This window comes from Castor canadensis, chromosome 11 (genome assembly GCF_047511655.1).
Source record: "Castor canadensis chromosome 11, mCasCan1.hap1v2, whole genome shotgun sequence".
NCBI classification, from domain to species: domain Eukaryota; kingdom Metazoa; phylum Chordata; class Mammalia; order Rodentia; family Castoridae; genus Castor; species Castor canadensis.
The window spans coordinates 87,576,357-87,594,593 of NC_133396.1; the positions used below are offsets into that span (position 1 = coordinate 87,576,357).

Below are 18,237 nucleotides of genomic sequence, written 5' to 3' on the forward strand. Positions count from 1 at the left end.
CTGTGAGAAGCAGAGGTAAAAATTCCCGATACCATGGTGCTGTAAAGGTTATATTTCTACCTAGACCACCCCATATAATGCAGAATGAGATGTCCTCAGTCTGTATGCAAAGACCCTCAATAAGGCCATTGACACAGATGTCTAGATTTAGAAGCAACCCAGTAAGTCCAGAAGCAGTAGAGAAGTCCACTTGAGACCTTTGCAGCTCCAGGATCCAACCCTATTACTTCTAAGTCCTTGGTAAATTTCAAAGTCACTCCAATAGCTTAGATAGAAACAGCCTGGGCTGGGCTAGACTGGAGATTTGAGACCAATCCCTGTCCCCAAGGTTCAGTCTAGCATAGACAATCTCACTACAGAAACACATGGACAGGACTCTCCACGGGTCCTCAGATCCAAATACCTATAGACCCATGGTTAGGCCAAGTCAAAATAACCTCAGGGACAGAGAAGGAAGGGATCCAAGGGAAACTACTGATGTAGGAATGGCCTAACCCTTCTTGGCAGTGGCTCCTATTTTGCCTGGTGTGCTTACTGAGAGAGGCTGAGTGATGATGAATATGAAGGGCTTGAAAATCAGCAGTCAGTTTAGTTCCAGAGGTGGATATCATCCAGTAGTATTGGAGCTAATAATGTCCTTCTGTAAATTGTCCATCTGTGTGCCATCTTTCAAAGAAGCTGTTTAACAAAATGTGAGATAAGTGTTAGCAATGGCAAGCTAGTGCTAATGGTCAACAGATTTGCTCTTAGCTGGAAAGCACAGAAAGTGACCCAATAAGTACTGGCTATCTGAGAAACCTGTGTAAAATGGGCCACTTGTGTTGATCCACAGAACTCGATAGTCCCCGAGACCTCATGGTGACAGCCTCCTCGGAAACCTCCATCTCCCTCATCTGGACCGAGGCCAGTGGCCCTATTGACCACTACCGAATTACCTTTACCCCATCCTCTGGGATTGCTTCTGAAGTCACTGTGCCCAAGGACAGGACTTCATACACACTGACAGATCTAGAGCCTGGAGCAGAGTACATCATTTCCATCATTGCTGAGAGAGGTCGACAGCAGAGCCTGGAATCCACTGTGGATGCCTTCACAGGTACCAGGGTGGCAGAAATCCTAGCTATGTTCAAGTATTAATGGATCTTAGTGTGAAAGGTCATCCAGGCAACCCACTTTTCCAAAGCCCCATTTCCTTCAGAGAAAAGAGAAAAAAAAAGATGGATAGGGGAAAAAAAGAGAGGGAAAACTAATACATGCATCAAGAGGGATTGGATGGCAGTAAAGGGGAGAGGTGAGCAAGGATGTCATATGCCTGAACATTTGTGTCTGGTTTCTATAACCTGAACATAGTAATTAATCTGTCCATTTTATCCCTGCCTGCACTAAATCAGTGGACATTCTGAGGATCCATGTGATCATGTCAAATTCCTTCCAGGATAGAAATTTTACATCAGTAAATGTATCAGTATTATGAATAACTCACGGAGGTGTTTTTAGTTCTATCAGAATTCATTTTCAGTAAATAGCTCCAGAAGAATAGAGTGGACAGGTCTGAAAAGTGGGGAGATGGTGCCTCTGGCACGTGGGTAAAGATGCAGGCCTCGTTATCAAGGAAGGCATGTTCCTTTAGTCAAGTGACTCTTCTAGCCCAATGGCCTACCACACCACAAGTGTTTCAGAACTGTCCATCTTTTCTGCTTTTCAGGCTTCCGCCCTATCTCGCATTTGCACTTTTCTCATGTGACCTCCTCCAGTGTCAATATCACCTGGAGTGACCCATCTCCTCCAGCAGACAGACTCATTCTGAACTACAGCCCCAGGGATGAAGAGGAAGAGATGACAGAGGTCTCCTTAGATGCTACCAAGAGGCATGCTGTCCTGACAGATCTGCAGCCAGCCACCGAGTATATAGTGAACCTGGTGGCTATTCATGGCACAGTGACCTCTGAGCCCATCATGGGCTCTATCACCACAGGTAAGGCTGAAAGTCTTGACAGCAGTTGGTGAATGGGTTCTCCCAGTAGTCTTTAACAATTCATTGAAATTTATAAAGGGAAACACTCAAGCAGTAGGAGACTGCCTCTATGCAAACTGTTCTGGAATGGTTACTTCTTCCAGTGATGCATAAGATGGGAAATTCTCATTTGGAAATGTCCTGAGGAGGTCAAGACTTAAATGCATTGATCCAAAGATCCACCAGCTTAAGAGAAAGCTAGTCTCCAAAGGAATCCCCTGAGAGTGAAGAGACACTTGTTCCTATTCTGGAGAGCCATCTCCTGACTGCTCAACTAGATCATGGATGCAAATGATGCTTCCTTAGAATCACACAGAACTAACATGCAACCATAGCACTCAGAAAACGGGGTTCATTGGCACATTGTTTGGAAAACACAGACATTCTGCAATGAATTGGGCCATTTCCATTGTGTCATTCCCAAGTACAATCTCCAGTATGAGGTGTATGCGCATAAGAACAATGTGTTCATATAGTTCCTTACATACTGAGAACTCACAATCTGGACAAGTGGATTAAGCTCTTAGTTGATTCAACCCTGTGATTCCCTAGTGGTCAAAAAAATGCACAAATGAAATACAATTTCGGAAAATGGATTTGCTCTGGGCTTGTGCTCTGAAATCCCTCTATAGTCAATAGGCAGTTTTTCCAAATTGAACCAAAAGTGGGTGGCTGCTAAAAAAATAAGAGATCACACCAAAGTTGGGTTTTTCCAAGAGAAGTTTCCCTGAGGGAAAATAACTATGTTATTCCCAATTCAAAGCAAAACATACTGACTTAAAAGAAAGTTCCTAATTGGCTTTCATATAGGTAATATTCACTGCACAGGTGCAGACCTTGCCAGCTTAGCTTTTTGTTGTTAAAATTTTTATGAACATGGATTTGGACATATCTACAATACTTTGGATGAGATCATGGTTTTAAGGATGCACCAATACATAGCAGAGTCATGTGTGCCTCTGGGATACCATTGGCACCATTGGTTAACATAAAACTAGGGATAGAAATCCCTTTTTCAAACCATGATTTCTGTCTTTTTCCCATAACCACCTGGGTCTTCATAGGAATTGATCCCCCCAAAGACATCACCATTAGCAATGTGACCAAGGACTCAGTGATGGTCTCCTGGAGCCCTCCTGTTGCATCTTTTGATTACTACCGAGTATCATATCGGCCCACCCAAGGTAATAAAGTGATTTTATTTCTTAAAGATGAATGGGATTTGGAGCTGGATGAAGATTATTATGAGAAAGCTATCCTATCCTGCAGGACAGCTATCCCAGCTTGCCTTTTGCCTCCAGCCTGTGGCATGCCCCCTCCAAATGAGAGCGTGTCAAAAAGGAGCAGCCAAGAAACCCAGTAGTCACCAACTCCTCTCAAAATAAAGCTTGATTAAATTCACCCCAAAAATCAGGCCCTTCAGCAGCAGAGATAATGGTCAGCATTATGTAGGCTGTACAATGGGAAACAAAGAGCTCTAAAAGATTTTGCCATGAGCCAGGGCCATGTGTACTTTCCTGATAGAGTAAAGGCTAAGACTAGAATCTGGGGGATGGCTAAAGACTCAGCAGAACCAGATGGCACTTTAAGGCAGGGATCCATGGTAGTATGGTCCTAATTTTGCCACTCTAGCCAAGTTGTGAGTCAGAGGAAGCTGGCCCAGACTCACGCGCATCCTGCCAGCTATTGCTAGTGCATGTGGCATTGTTAAGCAAGTGAGGCATGCTCACTTCAGCCAGGCACAGGACAGCATTTCAGGTTACCCTGTCTCTGGGCTGCATAGAACTCTCTGCAGCTATGCCCTCTATACTGTCTTAACATAACTTCTCAAAGACTAGCTTCTTAAAAAAAAAAAAAAAACCATGTAATACTTAGTTCATTTCTCTTTGCTCGAAGAAGTCCATAAAATAAAAGGGTGGGACCAGTATGCAAGGTCCCTTCAAACTGCCACATTCCCAACCTATGAGCCACTTACCTTCCCTCCCCACTGCATGCTGGGCCAACATCCATCTGTAATTCATAACACAGCGTCCTGTGTAGGCTGTGCCATGGGCCACACTGAGAGAGAGATGCTGAACTTTAACAGTGGATTTTGTCCTTCCTTAGTGGGACGGCTGGACAGCTCAGTAGTGCCCAACACTGTGACAGAATTCACCATCACCAGGCTGTACCCAGCTACTGAATATGAAATCAGCCTCAACAGTGTGCGTGGCAGGGAGGAGAGCGAGCGCATCTGCACCCTTGTGCACACAGGTAGGCACAGCAACCTGTCATATCTGGTCAGGACACAGGCTGAGGACCTGTAACAAATACAAGAAGCAGTGTGAAGTTGTTCTGAGATCTGGGGTTCCATTCCTGGGCCTCCTCTGAGTCACTATGTCCTGCAGGACAATTTGTACCCCACGAATTGTACCATCTAATAAGAGGAGTTTAGAATTATTTGGTTTAGGTCAAGAACTTTCATGGAACTTACAGTATGAATAGCACCCTTTCCTTTTTTTTTTTCTTTTTTCCTTTTTTCTGTTTTTTCAGCATTACTGGTGTTTGAACTCAATGCTTCATGCTTGCTAGGCAGGTGCCCTACCATTTGAGCCCCACCCCCAGCCAATTTTTGTTTGCTGTTATTTGGATAGGGTCTCTAGCGTTTTACCCAGGGCTGGCCTCAGACTGCAATCCTCCTACCTATACCTCCCAGGTAGCTGGGATTACAGATATGAACTCAGTTTGTTTGTTAAGACAGGGTCTCATGTTCTTTTGCCTGGGCTGGCCTTAAACAGTGACCCTCCTAATCTCTGCCTCCCAGGTAGCAGGGATTACAGGCTGCACCACCACACCCGGTGTTGAATAGTGCCCCTGCAAAGATGCATGGTGGTGGTGAATTTCAGAGCACACATCTGAATCACCCTGATTTTAAAATATCATCTGATTTTTTAAAAGACACAGAGAACATCATTCTGAGTGAGGTTAGCCTGGCTCAAAAAACCAAAAATCGTATGTTCTCCCTCATATGTGGACATTAGATCAAGGGCAAACACAACAAGGGGATTGGACTATGAGCACATGATAAAAGCGGGAGCACACAAGGGAGGGGTGAGGATAGGTAAGACACCTAAAAAACTAGCTAGCATTTGTTGCCCTTAACGCAGAGAAACTAAAGCAGATACCTTAAAGCAACTGAGGCCAATAGGAAAAGGGGAACAGGAACTAGAGAAAAGGTGAGATCAAAAAGAATTAACCTAGAAGGTAACACCCATGCACAGGAAATCAATGTGAGTCAATGCCCTGTATAGCTATCCTTATCTCAACCAGCAAAACCCCTTGTTCCTTCCTATTATTGCTTATACTCTCTCTACAACAAAATTAGAAATAAGGGCAAAATAGTTTCTGCTGGGTATTGAGGGGGGGGAGCAGGAGGGGGTGGAGTGGGTGGTAAGGGAGGGGGTGGGGGCAGGGGGGAGAAATGAACCAAGCCTTGTATGCACATAAGAATAATAAAAAAAAAAGTACTATACAATTAAAAAAAAAGATATAAAAACTCAAAAAAAAAAAAAAGACACAGAGAAGAAAACGTCACCTCAGAGAAGAAAAGAGTTGTTATTCCAGTAACATGAAATTGGAGTCATGAGATTCTTCATTACATATGGCCAGAAACCACCAAATAGCTGCACTTGCTCTTACTTTATGATCCAAGGAAGTAGGCATCAACGTGGCCATAATTCCCTTACCTGTGGTAAAGTAGTGGCAGCAATGCTGCTTCATGTGGCATCAGAGTTGCCTGCAAGGACACCATGTAATCCATATTCTCTAACAGGCCCACCTATATGACCCAGGTCTCCCCTGCATACTCAATGAGTTCCTATGTGATGAGCCAGAGGAAGTGAGGTGGGAGGGAACAACCAGCTTGCAATATGAGAAAGTGAGGGAGAGAAATCTTCCTCCCATTTCTTCCTCTGAAAAACAAGCCCTTGGATGAGCACAAGATCAGGGTGCCTTCAGTAGCTCTACCACCACTCCTTCTCTGCAAGTGTACCATCCAGAACTAGCAAAGATTTGCTGTAGTAACCACTAGAAGACATAGCCAAAGTTTTCTTTCCTCAGCCTCCAGAACAAATAGCCTAGTTAAGCCATCATTTCCATAGCTCATAGGAAAAATCCACCTTGCTTCGTTCAGAAAGCACCTGGGTATCTCATGTTGCTTAATTTCCCTGGAGAATGGCATTTCCTGAACAAGAGAAACGTGCCTTGGAATGCCTCACTGCTTTTATAGACGTTCTCCCAAGCTCAAAACAGCATCTTTTGGAAAATGGCCCAAAACAATTCTTTCAGAAACATAAAAAATTATTCCTCTAGAGAAAGCATAAAATACTCTAATATTTCCCAGTTTCCTTCGAGGTTTGTGACTACAGATAACCCACTTGCCTTTTTTCATGCAATCTGATCCTAACCCTCAAATTATCACTAAAGTATTGGTCAATAAATGTTGACCAAAAGAAATGTTCAGTGAGCCATAAGAAGCCCTCCTCCTGCCTTCCTGAAAATCCCAGAAAGTGATGGTAAATAAATTATACTTTTTCTTATTGAAGACAATCAAAAGGATTTTAAGAGCCTCCTACTCCCAAGGTTAAAGAGGACAGACTGAGGTCAAAACTCATTCCTTAGATCCTTGGCCATAAGCTGCAAGTATCCCTAAAGCAGATATTCAACAGTGAATGAACACAAACTACCCTCCTTCGGGTTTAAGCAGAGCTATTTTGGCAACTTCTCATCACTAAATGGTCCTCAGAAGTGTCTTTGTTTGTTTGCTATAGACTTCATATCTATGATATTACAACTTTTAGAAATTACTATGCCTTCATTGTATCATGTATGTCTCAGAGAAATCAAGTCAGCTATAGTCTAATATGGGTTGCATTCAAAGAATTCTTTGAAGGCACAGATTATAGATAAAATTTAAATTTTAAAATTATAAAGATATTTTATATTTTATGAGTTTGTGATGAGGAACATAAGCAAAGGGGAAAAAAAGCAAAAGAGCAACAGCAAAAACCCAGTGCGTTCAGGAACAGCTTAACAGTGAATATGGTTCCCAAAGAAAACCACAAGCCCTAGGTTATGTTAATACCTAAACTGTTGAAATGACATCCATTTCCAACTTTATGGCAGGGAAGCACAGTAATAAAGCAAAGGCTTAAAGAATGAGTGAGAAGAAATAAAGAGATGGTCCAAAGACAAGCAAATTCTCCCTCAACAGGCACTCTTGGCCTCCCTAAGCCTAGGGGATTCCTGGGCTGGTCCAAAGTGAGGCTGTGAGAAGTGAAGCGAGATTTCAATAACAGCTATGACTGGGTGCATCCTACACTCCATGCGTCACTCCACAAGTCCTCACTGAGTTCCTCCTAACTTCCTGTCCTACACTTCCATCACACTTTCTGACGTTCGTCAACAAAGATCTTTCTGCAAGTCACACCCTTGCATTTTTGAAGATTCACATAGATTAGGAAGTATGACTATTTCATTAACTAAAGAATTGTAAAGATTTCTACATGGTCTTTGTTACTCCAAAGCAAAGATTTAAAATACAACAGAATGCCTTGAAATCCTCCATCGCACTTGCTCTACGTATGAGGTTAATAGGCCAGGCATGGTGGTGCATTTCTGTAATCCCAGCTACTGAAGAGGCCAAGGTAGAAGGATTGTGGTTCAAGACCTGCCCAGGCAAAGTTAATGTGAGATCCTATATAAAAATCAAACTGAAAGCAAAAGGACTATGGAGCGTGACTCAAGTGGTAGAACACTTGTTTATCAAGCTTAAGGCCTTGAGTTCAATCCTCTATACTGTCAAAAAAAAAGTTAATGAATGAATTAAAAAGAAGAGCCAGAGATAATCAGTAGACAACTGGATACTTGAGAGAAAGGAAGAAGGGGAAAAAGGAAAGAGGCTGATGGGTCCAGAAGGGAGAAAAGAAAGTGGTCTCCATCCACGTTGTGTAGTGAGTGCACATCATGAGTGAAACTCCTGGCCATTTGGTCATTTGCTGCAGCCCCTCTTACCTCTACCTGATACTCTCCTTCTGTTTCAGCCATGGGTAACCCTGTGAATCTGACTGCTACCAATATCACTCCCACGGAAGCCCTGCTGCAGTGGAAGGCTCCAACGGGAGAAGTGGAGAACTACGTCATTGTTCTCACACACTTTGCAGGTGAGTGTCTGCAGGCCTAGGCATCGACAGGTGAGGACGGTGGGGACTGAGATCATAGACCAGTATAGGAGTGAAGAGAAAAAACATTTTTCCCATCTAAGGGACAGATTGGAAATTTCTGTGCTTCAATTAAACTATAAACCTCTCAGGATATCCCCAAATTCAGCAAACTATCCACTACACAAATTGGCAAAGATGAATCTGTAACCAAGGGCAAACACCAAAAACAGAGAAATAATGCCAGGAAGACAAAACTCAGAATTGAGCTAAGATTTTCCCCAAAGTGCTACAGACAAGAAAGTAAAATTTTCTAGATATTTACAGAGCAAGAAAAACACTGAAGTTGTGGGACAAGATTGGATCCGATAACATGCATTCACAGGTGACAAAGGATTCCAAATTGCTAAACTTTTCTGTTGTTTTGGTCTTTTTAACACAAAAGGTTGAACCAATGTGAAATATTGAATTTCAATGTCTTCTTCATCTTGCTTGCTCACCTTACAGCATTTAAAATTGAATAAAGAAGCCCAAAATAAAGTAGCATTGCATACTCCAAGTCTCTAGGCTTAGGAAAATTATTTCCCTGCTTAAATTAAACATGAGATCCAGGACTGTTGTGGATTCCAGAAAGCAGAATGCAGGAAGATTTTTCAAAAGTGGAAGAGAAAGCCAGTTGTGTACGCTGCAAAAAAACCCTCAACTTATTGTCACAGCTTGGGAAAGCAAAAACTGTAACAGACTATCAAACCAAAAGGGAAAAGAATTAGTGGTTACTATACATTAGCACAGGTTGACTACGAATAAGTTTCATCAGAACACTTCATGGTCTTTTTTTTAATTGGCAAATCTGTTAGCACATTTGTATTTCAGCAAGGCATTAGAAAATTCTGTGTATCATTTAGTCCTTAGTTAAGATGAAAAAATGCAATAGGAATCATATTTGTAGTTAGCTGGAACTATAGCCGTTCAAATGACCCTTCTCAAAGAATGGGTATCACTACTCTGGGTACATCCTAACGCCTAGGGGTTCATGCACAATCCATCTCAACTCCTACCTCCCTCCATGCGTGTCACAGCCCAGCATTTCTTAACTCTGACAGTGCTTTCCCACGCCTCTGCACATGCTGCCTCCTCCACCAGGAAATTCTCTCCCAGCAGGTCTGCTTAGGAAACCCAACCTGCAAGCCTTAATTTCAACACTGTACTTTCTGTCAACGGTTCCCTGATCCCTTAAGGCAGCCAGACACACCTGCTGTCAGGTACAAGGCACACAACTCTATCATAGCAATTCACAGCTCATTCAACAAACACTTTTGATACTCTCCCATGGGCCATATATGCTGTAAGGTGATAAGATTCAAAACCAAAGTATGAGTTCTTATCTTCATGAAACTCACTGCAAGTGATGATGCAGAGCAGTAAAGAGTTACAACGAGGTGTGAGCAATGGTAGGATCCTGGGCAAGCACTGGACACAGTGAGCCACATCTGACAGGCCACTATGATTTAGGGCCAGGGTGGTGAGGGGAATAAAGGAAGGAGGTCTTGGATAAAGTGAAAGAACCTGAAGAGAAAGGGGATTCTAAGACAAAGAGCAGTCTTTCTGCATTTGCCGAGGAATGAGAGCTCATGAGGAGTTTGAGGAACAGTCACAATTTGCTATGACTGCAGTGATTGATGGCAGTATGTCACAAAGAAGAACATAAAAAGATAAGGACTAGATAATGAAACACACTGAAAGCTGTTGATTAATAGGGGGAAGGGAAAGTAATAGAGGTGGTTAATCTGATTAAAACACAATACATTCATGGGTGAAACACCGTGGTGAAACCCCTTTGAACAATGAATATACACTTGAAAAATGAAAGCCTAGAATGTAAAACAGACCCAAATAGGGGGGTGGGTGCCAGTGGGAGGGGGAGAAAGGTAAATGGAGAGGATGAAGGAGGAAGAATATGGTTTACGTACTTTGCATACTTGTATGAAAATAGAGCAATGAAACTTGTTGAAATTATTTTAAGTAGGGGTAGGGGGTGAAGAAGAATGATGGAAGGAATGAATCTAACCAAGATACACTAAAAATGTATGGAAATGATGATAAATCTCCCCCTCTAATATATGCTAATAAAAATGTTTTAAAATTTTTTAGTTAAAAGATGTACAAATTAAATGAAACAAGCATACACCATCTCTACCAATAAAGGAAATGCAAATTAAAACCACACTAATAATAGATGCTAATAATAGCCATCATTAGCAACACCACCAACAGGTGTTGGCGAGAATGCAGGGAAAAAAGGAGCCCTCTTACACTGTTGGTGGGAATGTAGACTAGTACAACCACTCTGGAAAAAAATTTGGAGACTTCTTAAAAAGCTAAACATTGATCTACCATATGATCCAGCAATACCACTCTTGGGAATATACCCAAAAGACTGTGACACAGGTTACTCTAGAGGCACCTGCACACCCATGTTTATTGCAGCACTATTCACAATAGCCAAGTTATAGAAACAGCCAAGATGCCCCACTATTGATGAATAGATCAAGAAAATGTGGTATCTATACACAATGGAATTTTATGTAGCCATGAAGAAGAACGAAATGTTATCATTTGCTGGTAAATGGATGGAATTGGAGAACATCATTCTGAGTAAGTTTAGCCTGGCCCAAAAGACCAAAATTCGTATGTTCTCCCTCATATGTGGACATTAGATCAAGGGCAAACACAACAAGGTGATTGGACTTTGAGCACATGATAAAAGCGAGAGCACACAAGGGAGAGGTGAGGATAGGTAAGACACCTAAAAAACTAGATAGCATTTGTTGCCCTCAATGCAGACAAACTAAAGCAGATACCTTAAAAGCAACTGACGCCAATTGGAGAAGGGGCCCAGGAACTAGAGAAAAAGTTAGATCAAGAAGAATTAACCTAGAAGGTAACACACATGCACACGAAATTAATGTGAGTCACCTCCCTGTATAGCTATCCTTATCTCAACTAGCAAAAACCCTTGTTCCTTCCTATTATTGCTTATACTCTCTCTTCAACAAAATTAGCGATAAGGGCAAAATAATTTCTGCAGGGTATTGAGGGAGTTGGCGGGGAGAGGGAAAGGGCGAGGTGTGTGGTAAGGGAGGGGGTGGGGGGAGGGGAGAGAAATGACCCAAGCATCGTATGCACATATGAATAATAAAAAAATTAAAAAATAAATAAATGAAACAAATATAGAAATGACTTAGAACAGTTCATAGTACACAGTAGCTACATGTTAAATAAGTCAATTACTACCTTCACCATTGTATGTATTATTCTATTACACCCAATAAAACTCGATTGTAGTAGATATGAATAACTTATTGTTAAAAGATATTTAGGTTCCTTACATTTTATAGAAATAAACAATGCCAGGTTTGACATATTTTGTGCATAAAACAGTTTCTGTATTTTGCGTTATATCCTTAGGAGATATTTCCAGAATTGAGTTACCAAATAAAATGAAATGCACCTTGGGGAAAAAAGAAAAATAAGGGTTGGGTGTGGTAGTTCATGCTTGTAATCCCAGGAGGTGTAGGTAGGAGTATGTTAAAAAAAAAAAAAACCAAGATCTTATCTGAAAAATAACTAAAGCAGAAAAGGGCTGAGGGCATGGCTCAAGGGGTAAAGTGACTGCCTAGGAAGCTCAAGGCCCTGGGTGTAAACCTCAGTACTGGCAAAAAATATAAAATAAAAGCAGGAATTGTGTATATCCTTCCAAAAGATTAGTTTGGATTGTTTTAATCTGATTGTATACCTTTGAACCACAAGAAACTTGAAACACTGAATGAGTAAAAGTGTTTCAACTGACCAATAGAGCACTTGGCTCTGATCTAATGAACAGTTTTAACAACAGCTTGAATGAATTCAGAGATGATTTGTGTATAAAACAAAACTGTGATTGACAGAATTCAAATTCAAAAATACTTTAATAAACTAAAACAGTGGTCCAAAACTCAATCAACACGCAAAATGCAATAGAAATAAAGGCAAAGCTCTGCCCATGAGCAAAAAAATCAACTCTGCAAGATTGGATGGGGTGGCAATAAACAATGTCTTTGATTAGTAATAATCTCAGCATGTGACAACAATAATATATGGCTGTCCAAAAACCTAATGGATTAATCTAAATGGCAGAAATAGAAGAGACTGATATGTTTGTTTCATTGATGAGTGCATCTCAATTGTTCTCAATTCTCTTCCAAGTTTTGCATTTCAGGAAGGACACTGATAAATTGTTACCTATCCAGAGAAAAGCAGTCAGCATTGTGAAGATTTTTAGAATGGTCACATAAATAGAATGGAAGCTGGGAGGGGAGCTGAATTTTCTCAGTCTAAAGAGGAGAGCACTCGATTAGGAAGAATGCTGGGGAGGAAAAGGATTTATCTTGTTCTTTGTAACTCCAGAGATCTGAGTAGAAGATATAAAGGCAGTTTGGTTTCCATAGAAGGAATATTTTTCTTAAGATGTAAAAAGAGATGAAAGGGGATCCTTGTAGGGAATAAGATGCTAGGCTTGATAACCTATAAAAAGAGTTTTTCCAAGCCGGGTGCTGGTGGCTCATGCCTGTAATCCTAGCTACTTGGGAGGCTGAGAGGATCACAGTTCAAGGCCAGCCAGGGCAAATAGTTTGCAAGACCCCATCTACAAAGTAACCAGTAGAGCACCTTCTTTGCAAGCATGAAGCTCTGAGTACAAACCCCAGTCCCACCAAAAAAAAAAAAAAAAAAAAAGAGTTTTTCCAAAATTCTCTAGCACTGGATCTTTGTGAAATGCCTTTCCTAATTCAATCTTTATCCACATTCATTTCAGTTGCTGGAGAAACCATCCTCGTTGATGGAGTCAGTGAGGAATTCCAGCTTGTTGACCTGCTTCCGAGCACCCACTATACCGTCACCATGTATGCCACTAGTGGTCCTCTTACCAGTGGCACCATCAGCACCAACTTCTCTACCCGTGAGCACATGGCCTTCTACATGCCTGATATCCCTGAAGGATTTTGTGGATCCCCAAAATGACCATGTCCTTCTGGTGGACTAGATCATAGACTGTAGGCTTTGGACACTGCAGCTATGAACTAATTTTATTTCAGCTGACCACAGCCCAAATCCAGTAAAACTGAGCTGCATCTTTCTGAATCACTACTGCTGTGTGATGTGACAGCAATAGAACCAGGCCAAGAGAGGCTGGTATTGGGAAGTTATCTGACCCAGAAAATCTGCCCAAAATTAGAGAGCTGGATGTGGGGGGTGAGAGCTGCTGGGTGGGGTCATGACCAGAAGAATAGTAGACTAAGGTACAATGTAGAAATGTTGTAAGAAGCAAGACACTGTGGTTGACCAGGCTCAGAGTCTGAGTTATACTGATAGATGTTCCAGAGGTCTAGGTGAGGGAAGCAGGGAGTACCTGCAAAGAGGATAATGGCACTGAACAATTATCTTTAGACCCAGGAGTGCCTTTTATGCTCCTGTCCAGGCCAGGACTAGGGTCAGCATGCAAGCAGCCCTGTGACCACAGAGGTGGGCAAGGAGATAACTGCACCTGAAATCAATCAGAAGGAGCAGGAGAGACAGGCACACCCTGGCATTTTCTCTTCTTTGCAGTCTTGGACCCCCCTGCCAACCTGACGGCTAGTGAAGTCACCAGACAAAGTGCATTGATCTCCTGGCAGCCTCCCAGGGCAGACATTGAGAACTACGTCTTGACATACAAATCCGCCGACGGAAGCCGCAAAGTAAGAGTTTGCTGAAAGAGGAGAACCATTTCTCTCATGTGAGGCCGTATGGAAACTGACCAATGGCATGACCTATGGAAATTACTGGGAAGGGGAGGGAAGCAATTCACAAGGAACAAATAAGGCTTCCCATCCTGGATCCACAGCCCTCTTCCAAAGAGAGCCCTAGCCAGGTGCTGGTAGCACATGCCTGTAATCCTAGCTACTCAGGAGACAAATATCAGGAGGATTGTGGGTCAAAGCCAGTCAGGGAAAATAGTTGGCAAGAACTTATCTTGAAAATACCCATCACAAAAAGGACTGGTGGAGTGGCTCAAGGTGAAGGCCCTGAGTTCAAGCCCCAGTACCACAAAAAGAGAGAGAGAGAGAAAAAGAGAGAGAGAGAGAGCTCTAGTCTGCAAGGCAGATGATCTGGGTGCTGGTCTTGGCTCTGCCATTGCTCTGGACATGAGCAGAGGCAAAGTTCTAAACCTCTGAGAGTCTCGGTGTCCTCTCTAGACAATCTACCCTGCATCTTCACTAGGTGGGGCACAGCTTTCATATTCTGATGCCAAACACTGGAAACTTCCACCTACATAGTATCTGAATGATTTTTCACTAATAGAGCCAAGCAAATATGAGCTGGATACCAAGTTCGACAGGTTATGCTTCAACAAGCACTGTAAAAGCAACATCTATATAGCCTACAGTCAATAGATGGTAAATTTTTGTTTTGTGTCATCATTCAAAACAATCCATTAGAGCACTGGTTTTCAGATTTTTTCTTGCAGTAGAATCTTTTTTAGAAGTAAAATCCTAAAGTCAAATATCCTTAATAGGTTGCAGCAGAGCTAATATATTTGTTGGGCATAGGGAGGCTAGGATCCTCTGCTCTTGAGCAATCTGGAAACCACTGGGTTCAGCAATCCAGATATCTAAATTTATCCCGTGTGCATTTGTGAGATAGGAGCTGGGTTAAATCTCACATGGGAGCTGTCCACTCTGCTTATTGGCACAGTTTTCCCCTTATCACAGGATGGAAAGGATGCCAACAGCCACCGTAATGCTGACCTAGCTGGCCATAGGATTGGACTCCCCTTCCCCACTTTCCCATATGGCAAGTGGGTCAACTCCCTCCCCTCTCCTTTCCTGTGACTGTATGCAGGAGCTGATCGTGGATGCAGAGGACACCTGGATCCGATTAGAGGGACTGCTAGAGAACACAGACTACACGGTGCTCCTGCAGGCAGCTCAGGATGCTATGCGGAGCAGGCTCACCTCCACTGCCTTCACCACAGGTAAGAAGTTACAGCCACTTTGATGCCTTCTTCTCCCACTGTGACATTTGGCTCCACAGCAAGTCTGCTGAGACTAGGCCGGGAAGGAGTCTATCAAGAAACTCAGTTGTTTCCTCCTTTCCAAGGCCTGCAAGAAAACCCTGACTACCAAGGCAATCACAGGAACCAGCAACCAAGGCTCCAGTCCACCTGGACCCACTAAGTACACCATGTTAAGGCATCAGGCCCTGTCTTGTTCCAGTTGTCTGCATGTTTTCCCACAAAAGTTCTTCCTTCTTCTTTCCTTCCTCTGCAGCCTATTTTCTGAGACTCAGCTAGTAAAGGTGGCAGGTGTCAACCCTCAATATGAAATCTACAGCTCTTTTCCACACACAAAGCAATTTTGCATCCCCATAGTCTCAATTTAGTTCTTAAAACAACTGATGAGGGAAGCCTTTGTCCTCATTTCACACTTAACACATAAAAATCAAAGACTTCTTGTCTTGCTGGGTCAGAACTTGAGCCAAGGCCTGCTACTTCTACTCCTGCCTTCCCTCAATTAAAGCAGAAGACACTTGGAAAAAAATGCTTTTAGGTGCCCTACTGTCTATAACAGAAAATAACCTAACATCTACCCTTTGAGCTCTATTTGCCAGACTGTCTCATGTGCATTACATGTGTTATCCAGTATAACCCTCACAACCACAAATGTCAGATAGACTATTATCTCTGGTTTTTTACAGATAAGGAAATTAAGCTACAGAGAGGTGAGAACTCACCCAAAGTCTCATAGTTCCTAAGGGGAGGACTGGAGAGTTAATCCAGATATTCCAGCTCTAGGGTCTGGGCTGTTAATATTCCTCTCTGGCACCTCCCACTGTGCCTCTCTGTAGTTTGTAATGTGGGGCCACCCCACCCAGACTTTGAATACTCTCTTTGCTCCACATTCTGGGTATGCAAATCTGTGGGCAAATAGAAGCACATCTCGTACTGCTAGACACATACATGTCCGCTCGCCTCCTCACAGTACCAGGACAACTGGATCCCTCTTCACGCCCCAGAGCATAGCCCTCCATTCCCATAGAGGTGACAGAAAACCCTCCAGCCCCATTCAGGTGTCTTCCTTGCAACCTATTCATTCTAAATGACAAAGCAGAACATTGATCAAATACCCAAAAAAGTCCCCAAGTGGGTCTGTATGGTAGTGAGGGAGATTATGAATGACTCCTCTTTTCCTTTCTTTTTGATAATTTTCAATACTTCAGAAAGTATTTGCAAGGAACACATGAATCAGGAAAACAAATATTTTAATTGAAAAATAAAAATAAGCTGTGATTACACAACCAGGACATGAATCCAAGACACATTTTTTTACCAAGTGAAACTTAGGAGAACACTTGTTCTATTTTCTGAGACTGAAGTCAATTACAATATTTCAAAGGTGTATTAAGAGCTAAACTGTTACCCCTTCTTGTTCAACCCTTCCCTGCACATTTACAGGTTAATTAAAGAGTCTTTCATGGTCCTTTTTCCAAAGTTACCACTTAAAGACCCATAAGTTAGAGTTTTCTACTGAATTAAGAATTTCTTTCACAGAAAAAGAACACATATGATGGATATATAAACAGAGCTTCCAATTTGCATGTTTATTAGTTTAAGTAAATCATTTTATCCCCTAGATACATGGTTTTAATGCTTACTCAGTGTAGTCTGAGCTTTTCATTCCCATCTTGGTGATGTCACAGCTGGCAGAAGTGAGCAGTAACCAATGTGCCAGAAATTTCTATGGTATCCTACAGCTGTGACTTGCTTCAGACCCACCTGAGCTGAAAAATATCCCAGCTTCTGTGTCCATCACTGCCTCTCTTAGATGCAATGCTCCAAGGGGTGTGTGAAATACTTTAGATGTGGGATTCCAGATCAAGTCAGGGGCTCAGTTGGATCCAATAAGCCAAGAGTTATCAACTTACATGGAAATCTGGGGAGGAGGTCAGGATAGTGGCTTTGTTTGGAGAACAGTGAAGAGGACTATCATGAAGTATTTAGATGTATTTAGGTTGTTTGGTTGGTTGATTGGTGTTACAAGACTCCAATTGACACTGGGGCATGACCACTGTCAACTCAGAAAGAAGAAAACCTAAGAGCTCAATTTCCTATGCAATGAATATAGTTACTGAGTTGCTTTTCCATGTTGAGTTTGTGGTACCACCTGCTACATAGCAAAAGGGTATCCATGTTTGGAATTTTTGCAGTTTTGCTGGAAAACTCGAATTTAAATGTAAGTCACTGATGCATACAAACCCTGCTGACTTTGTCTTGGAGATTTATCAGAACCCGCTGATAAATCTGGCTTCAGAATGAAAAATTCTTGGGCAGAAGTAATATATGTGAAAGTACCTTGTACAATGCCTGGCAGAAACAGACATGATAGATGTTGATTGAACTGAAAAGTTAAATCCTGGCTACAGAGTGCAGAAGAGAGGTCTCTGGTGAAGCAAAGCTTAAAGAGAAGGTTCTTAGCATCTCTGGTAGGCATGGCACAGGCAAAGAGATACGGCCTGCAGGGTATTAGGCCCAAAGTCCCTCTTAATTTCAGGCTCTATCTGCCACCTCCAGTGCACATTTCCCTGAATAAATAGGCTCCATAGTCATTTACATGTTAATATTAATGAGTGCTCACTGCCTATGCCAACTCCTTCCCCTGACCTTTCCTACCCCTGCTAAGAGCAAATTTTACTGAGGAAGAGAATACAAGTGCATCAGCTTCCTAAGAGTGGGGGTGGGGAAGTTAGCAAAAAAGGGAAAGAAACAAAAATGAAAGGCAGAATATTTTAAATTGCTTGCAAGATTGGATTGCTGCCAGCCTGGACCCAACAGGTATGAGTTACTTCAGCAGCTGAACAAGTCTGGGGAACACTGGAAGCCTACATGATGGCACCACACCCAGTATGATTTTTGAGATAGGGTCTTACTCACTTTTTTGCCTAGTCTGGTCT

At 42.2% G+C, this 18,237-nt stretch overlaps 1 protein-coding gene across 3 annotated transcripts in view; it reads left to right on the top strand.

Moving 5' to 3' along the window:
* Tnr (tenascin R) overlaps window positions 1-18,237 on the top strand; it is a 400,720-nt gene that overhangs the window by 351,774 nt on the left and 30,709 nt on the right. For all 3 annotated transcript variants that reach the window (XM_074047403.1, XM_074047404.1, XM_074047405.1), the window contains 8 exons: window positions 833-1,096; window positions 1,706-1,975; window positions 3,079-3,198; window positions 4,121-4,267; window positions 8,095-8,214; window positions 13,064-13,207; window positions 13,855-13,985; window positions 15,130-15,262. In XM_074047403.1, coding sequence (XP_073903504.1) covers window positions 833-1,096; window positions 1,706-1,975; window positions 3,079-3,198; window positions 4,121-4,267; window positions 8,095-8,214; window positions 13,064-13,207; window positions 13,855-13,985; window positions 15,130-15,262 — 1,329 coding nt within the window. The remainder of the gene's footprint in view (window positions 1-832; window positions 1,097-1,705; window positions 1,976-3,078; window positions 3,199-4,120; window positions 4,268-8,094; window positions 8,215-13,063; window positions 13,208-13,854; window positions 13,986-15,129; window positions 15,263-18,237) is intronic.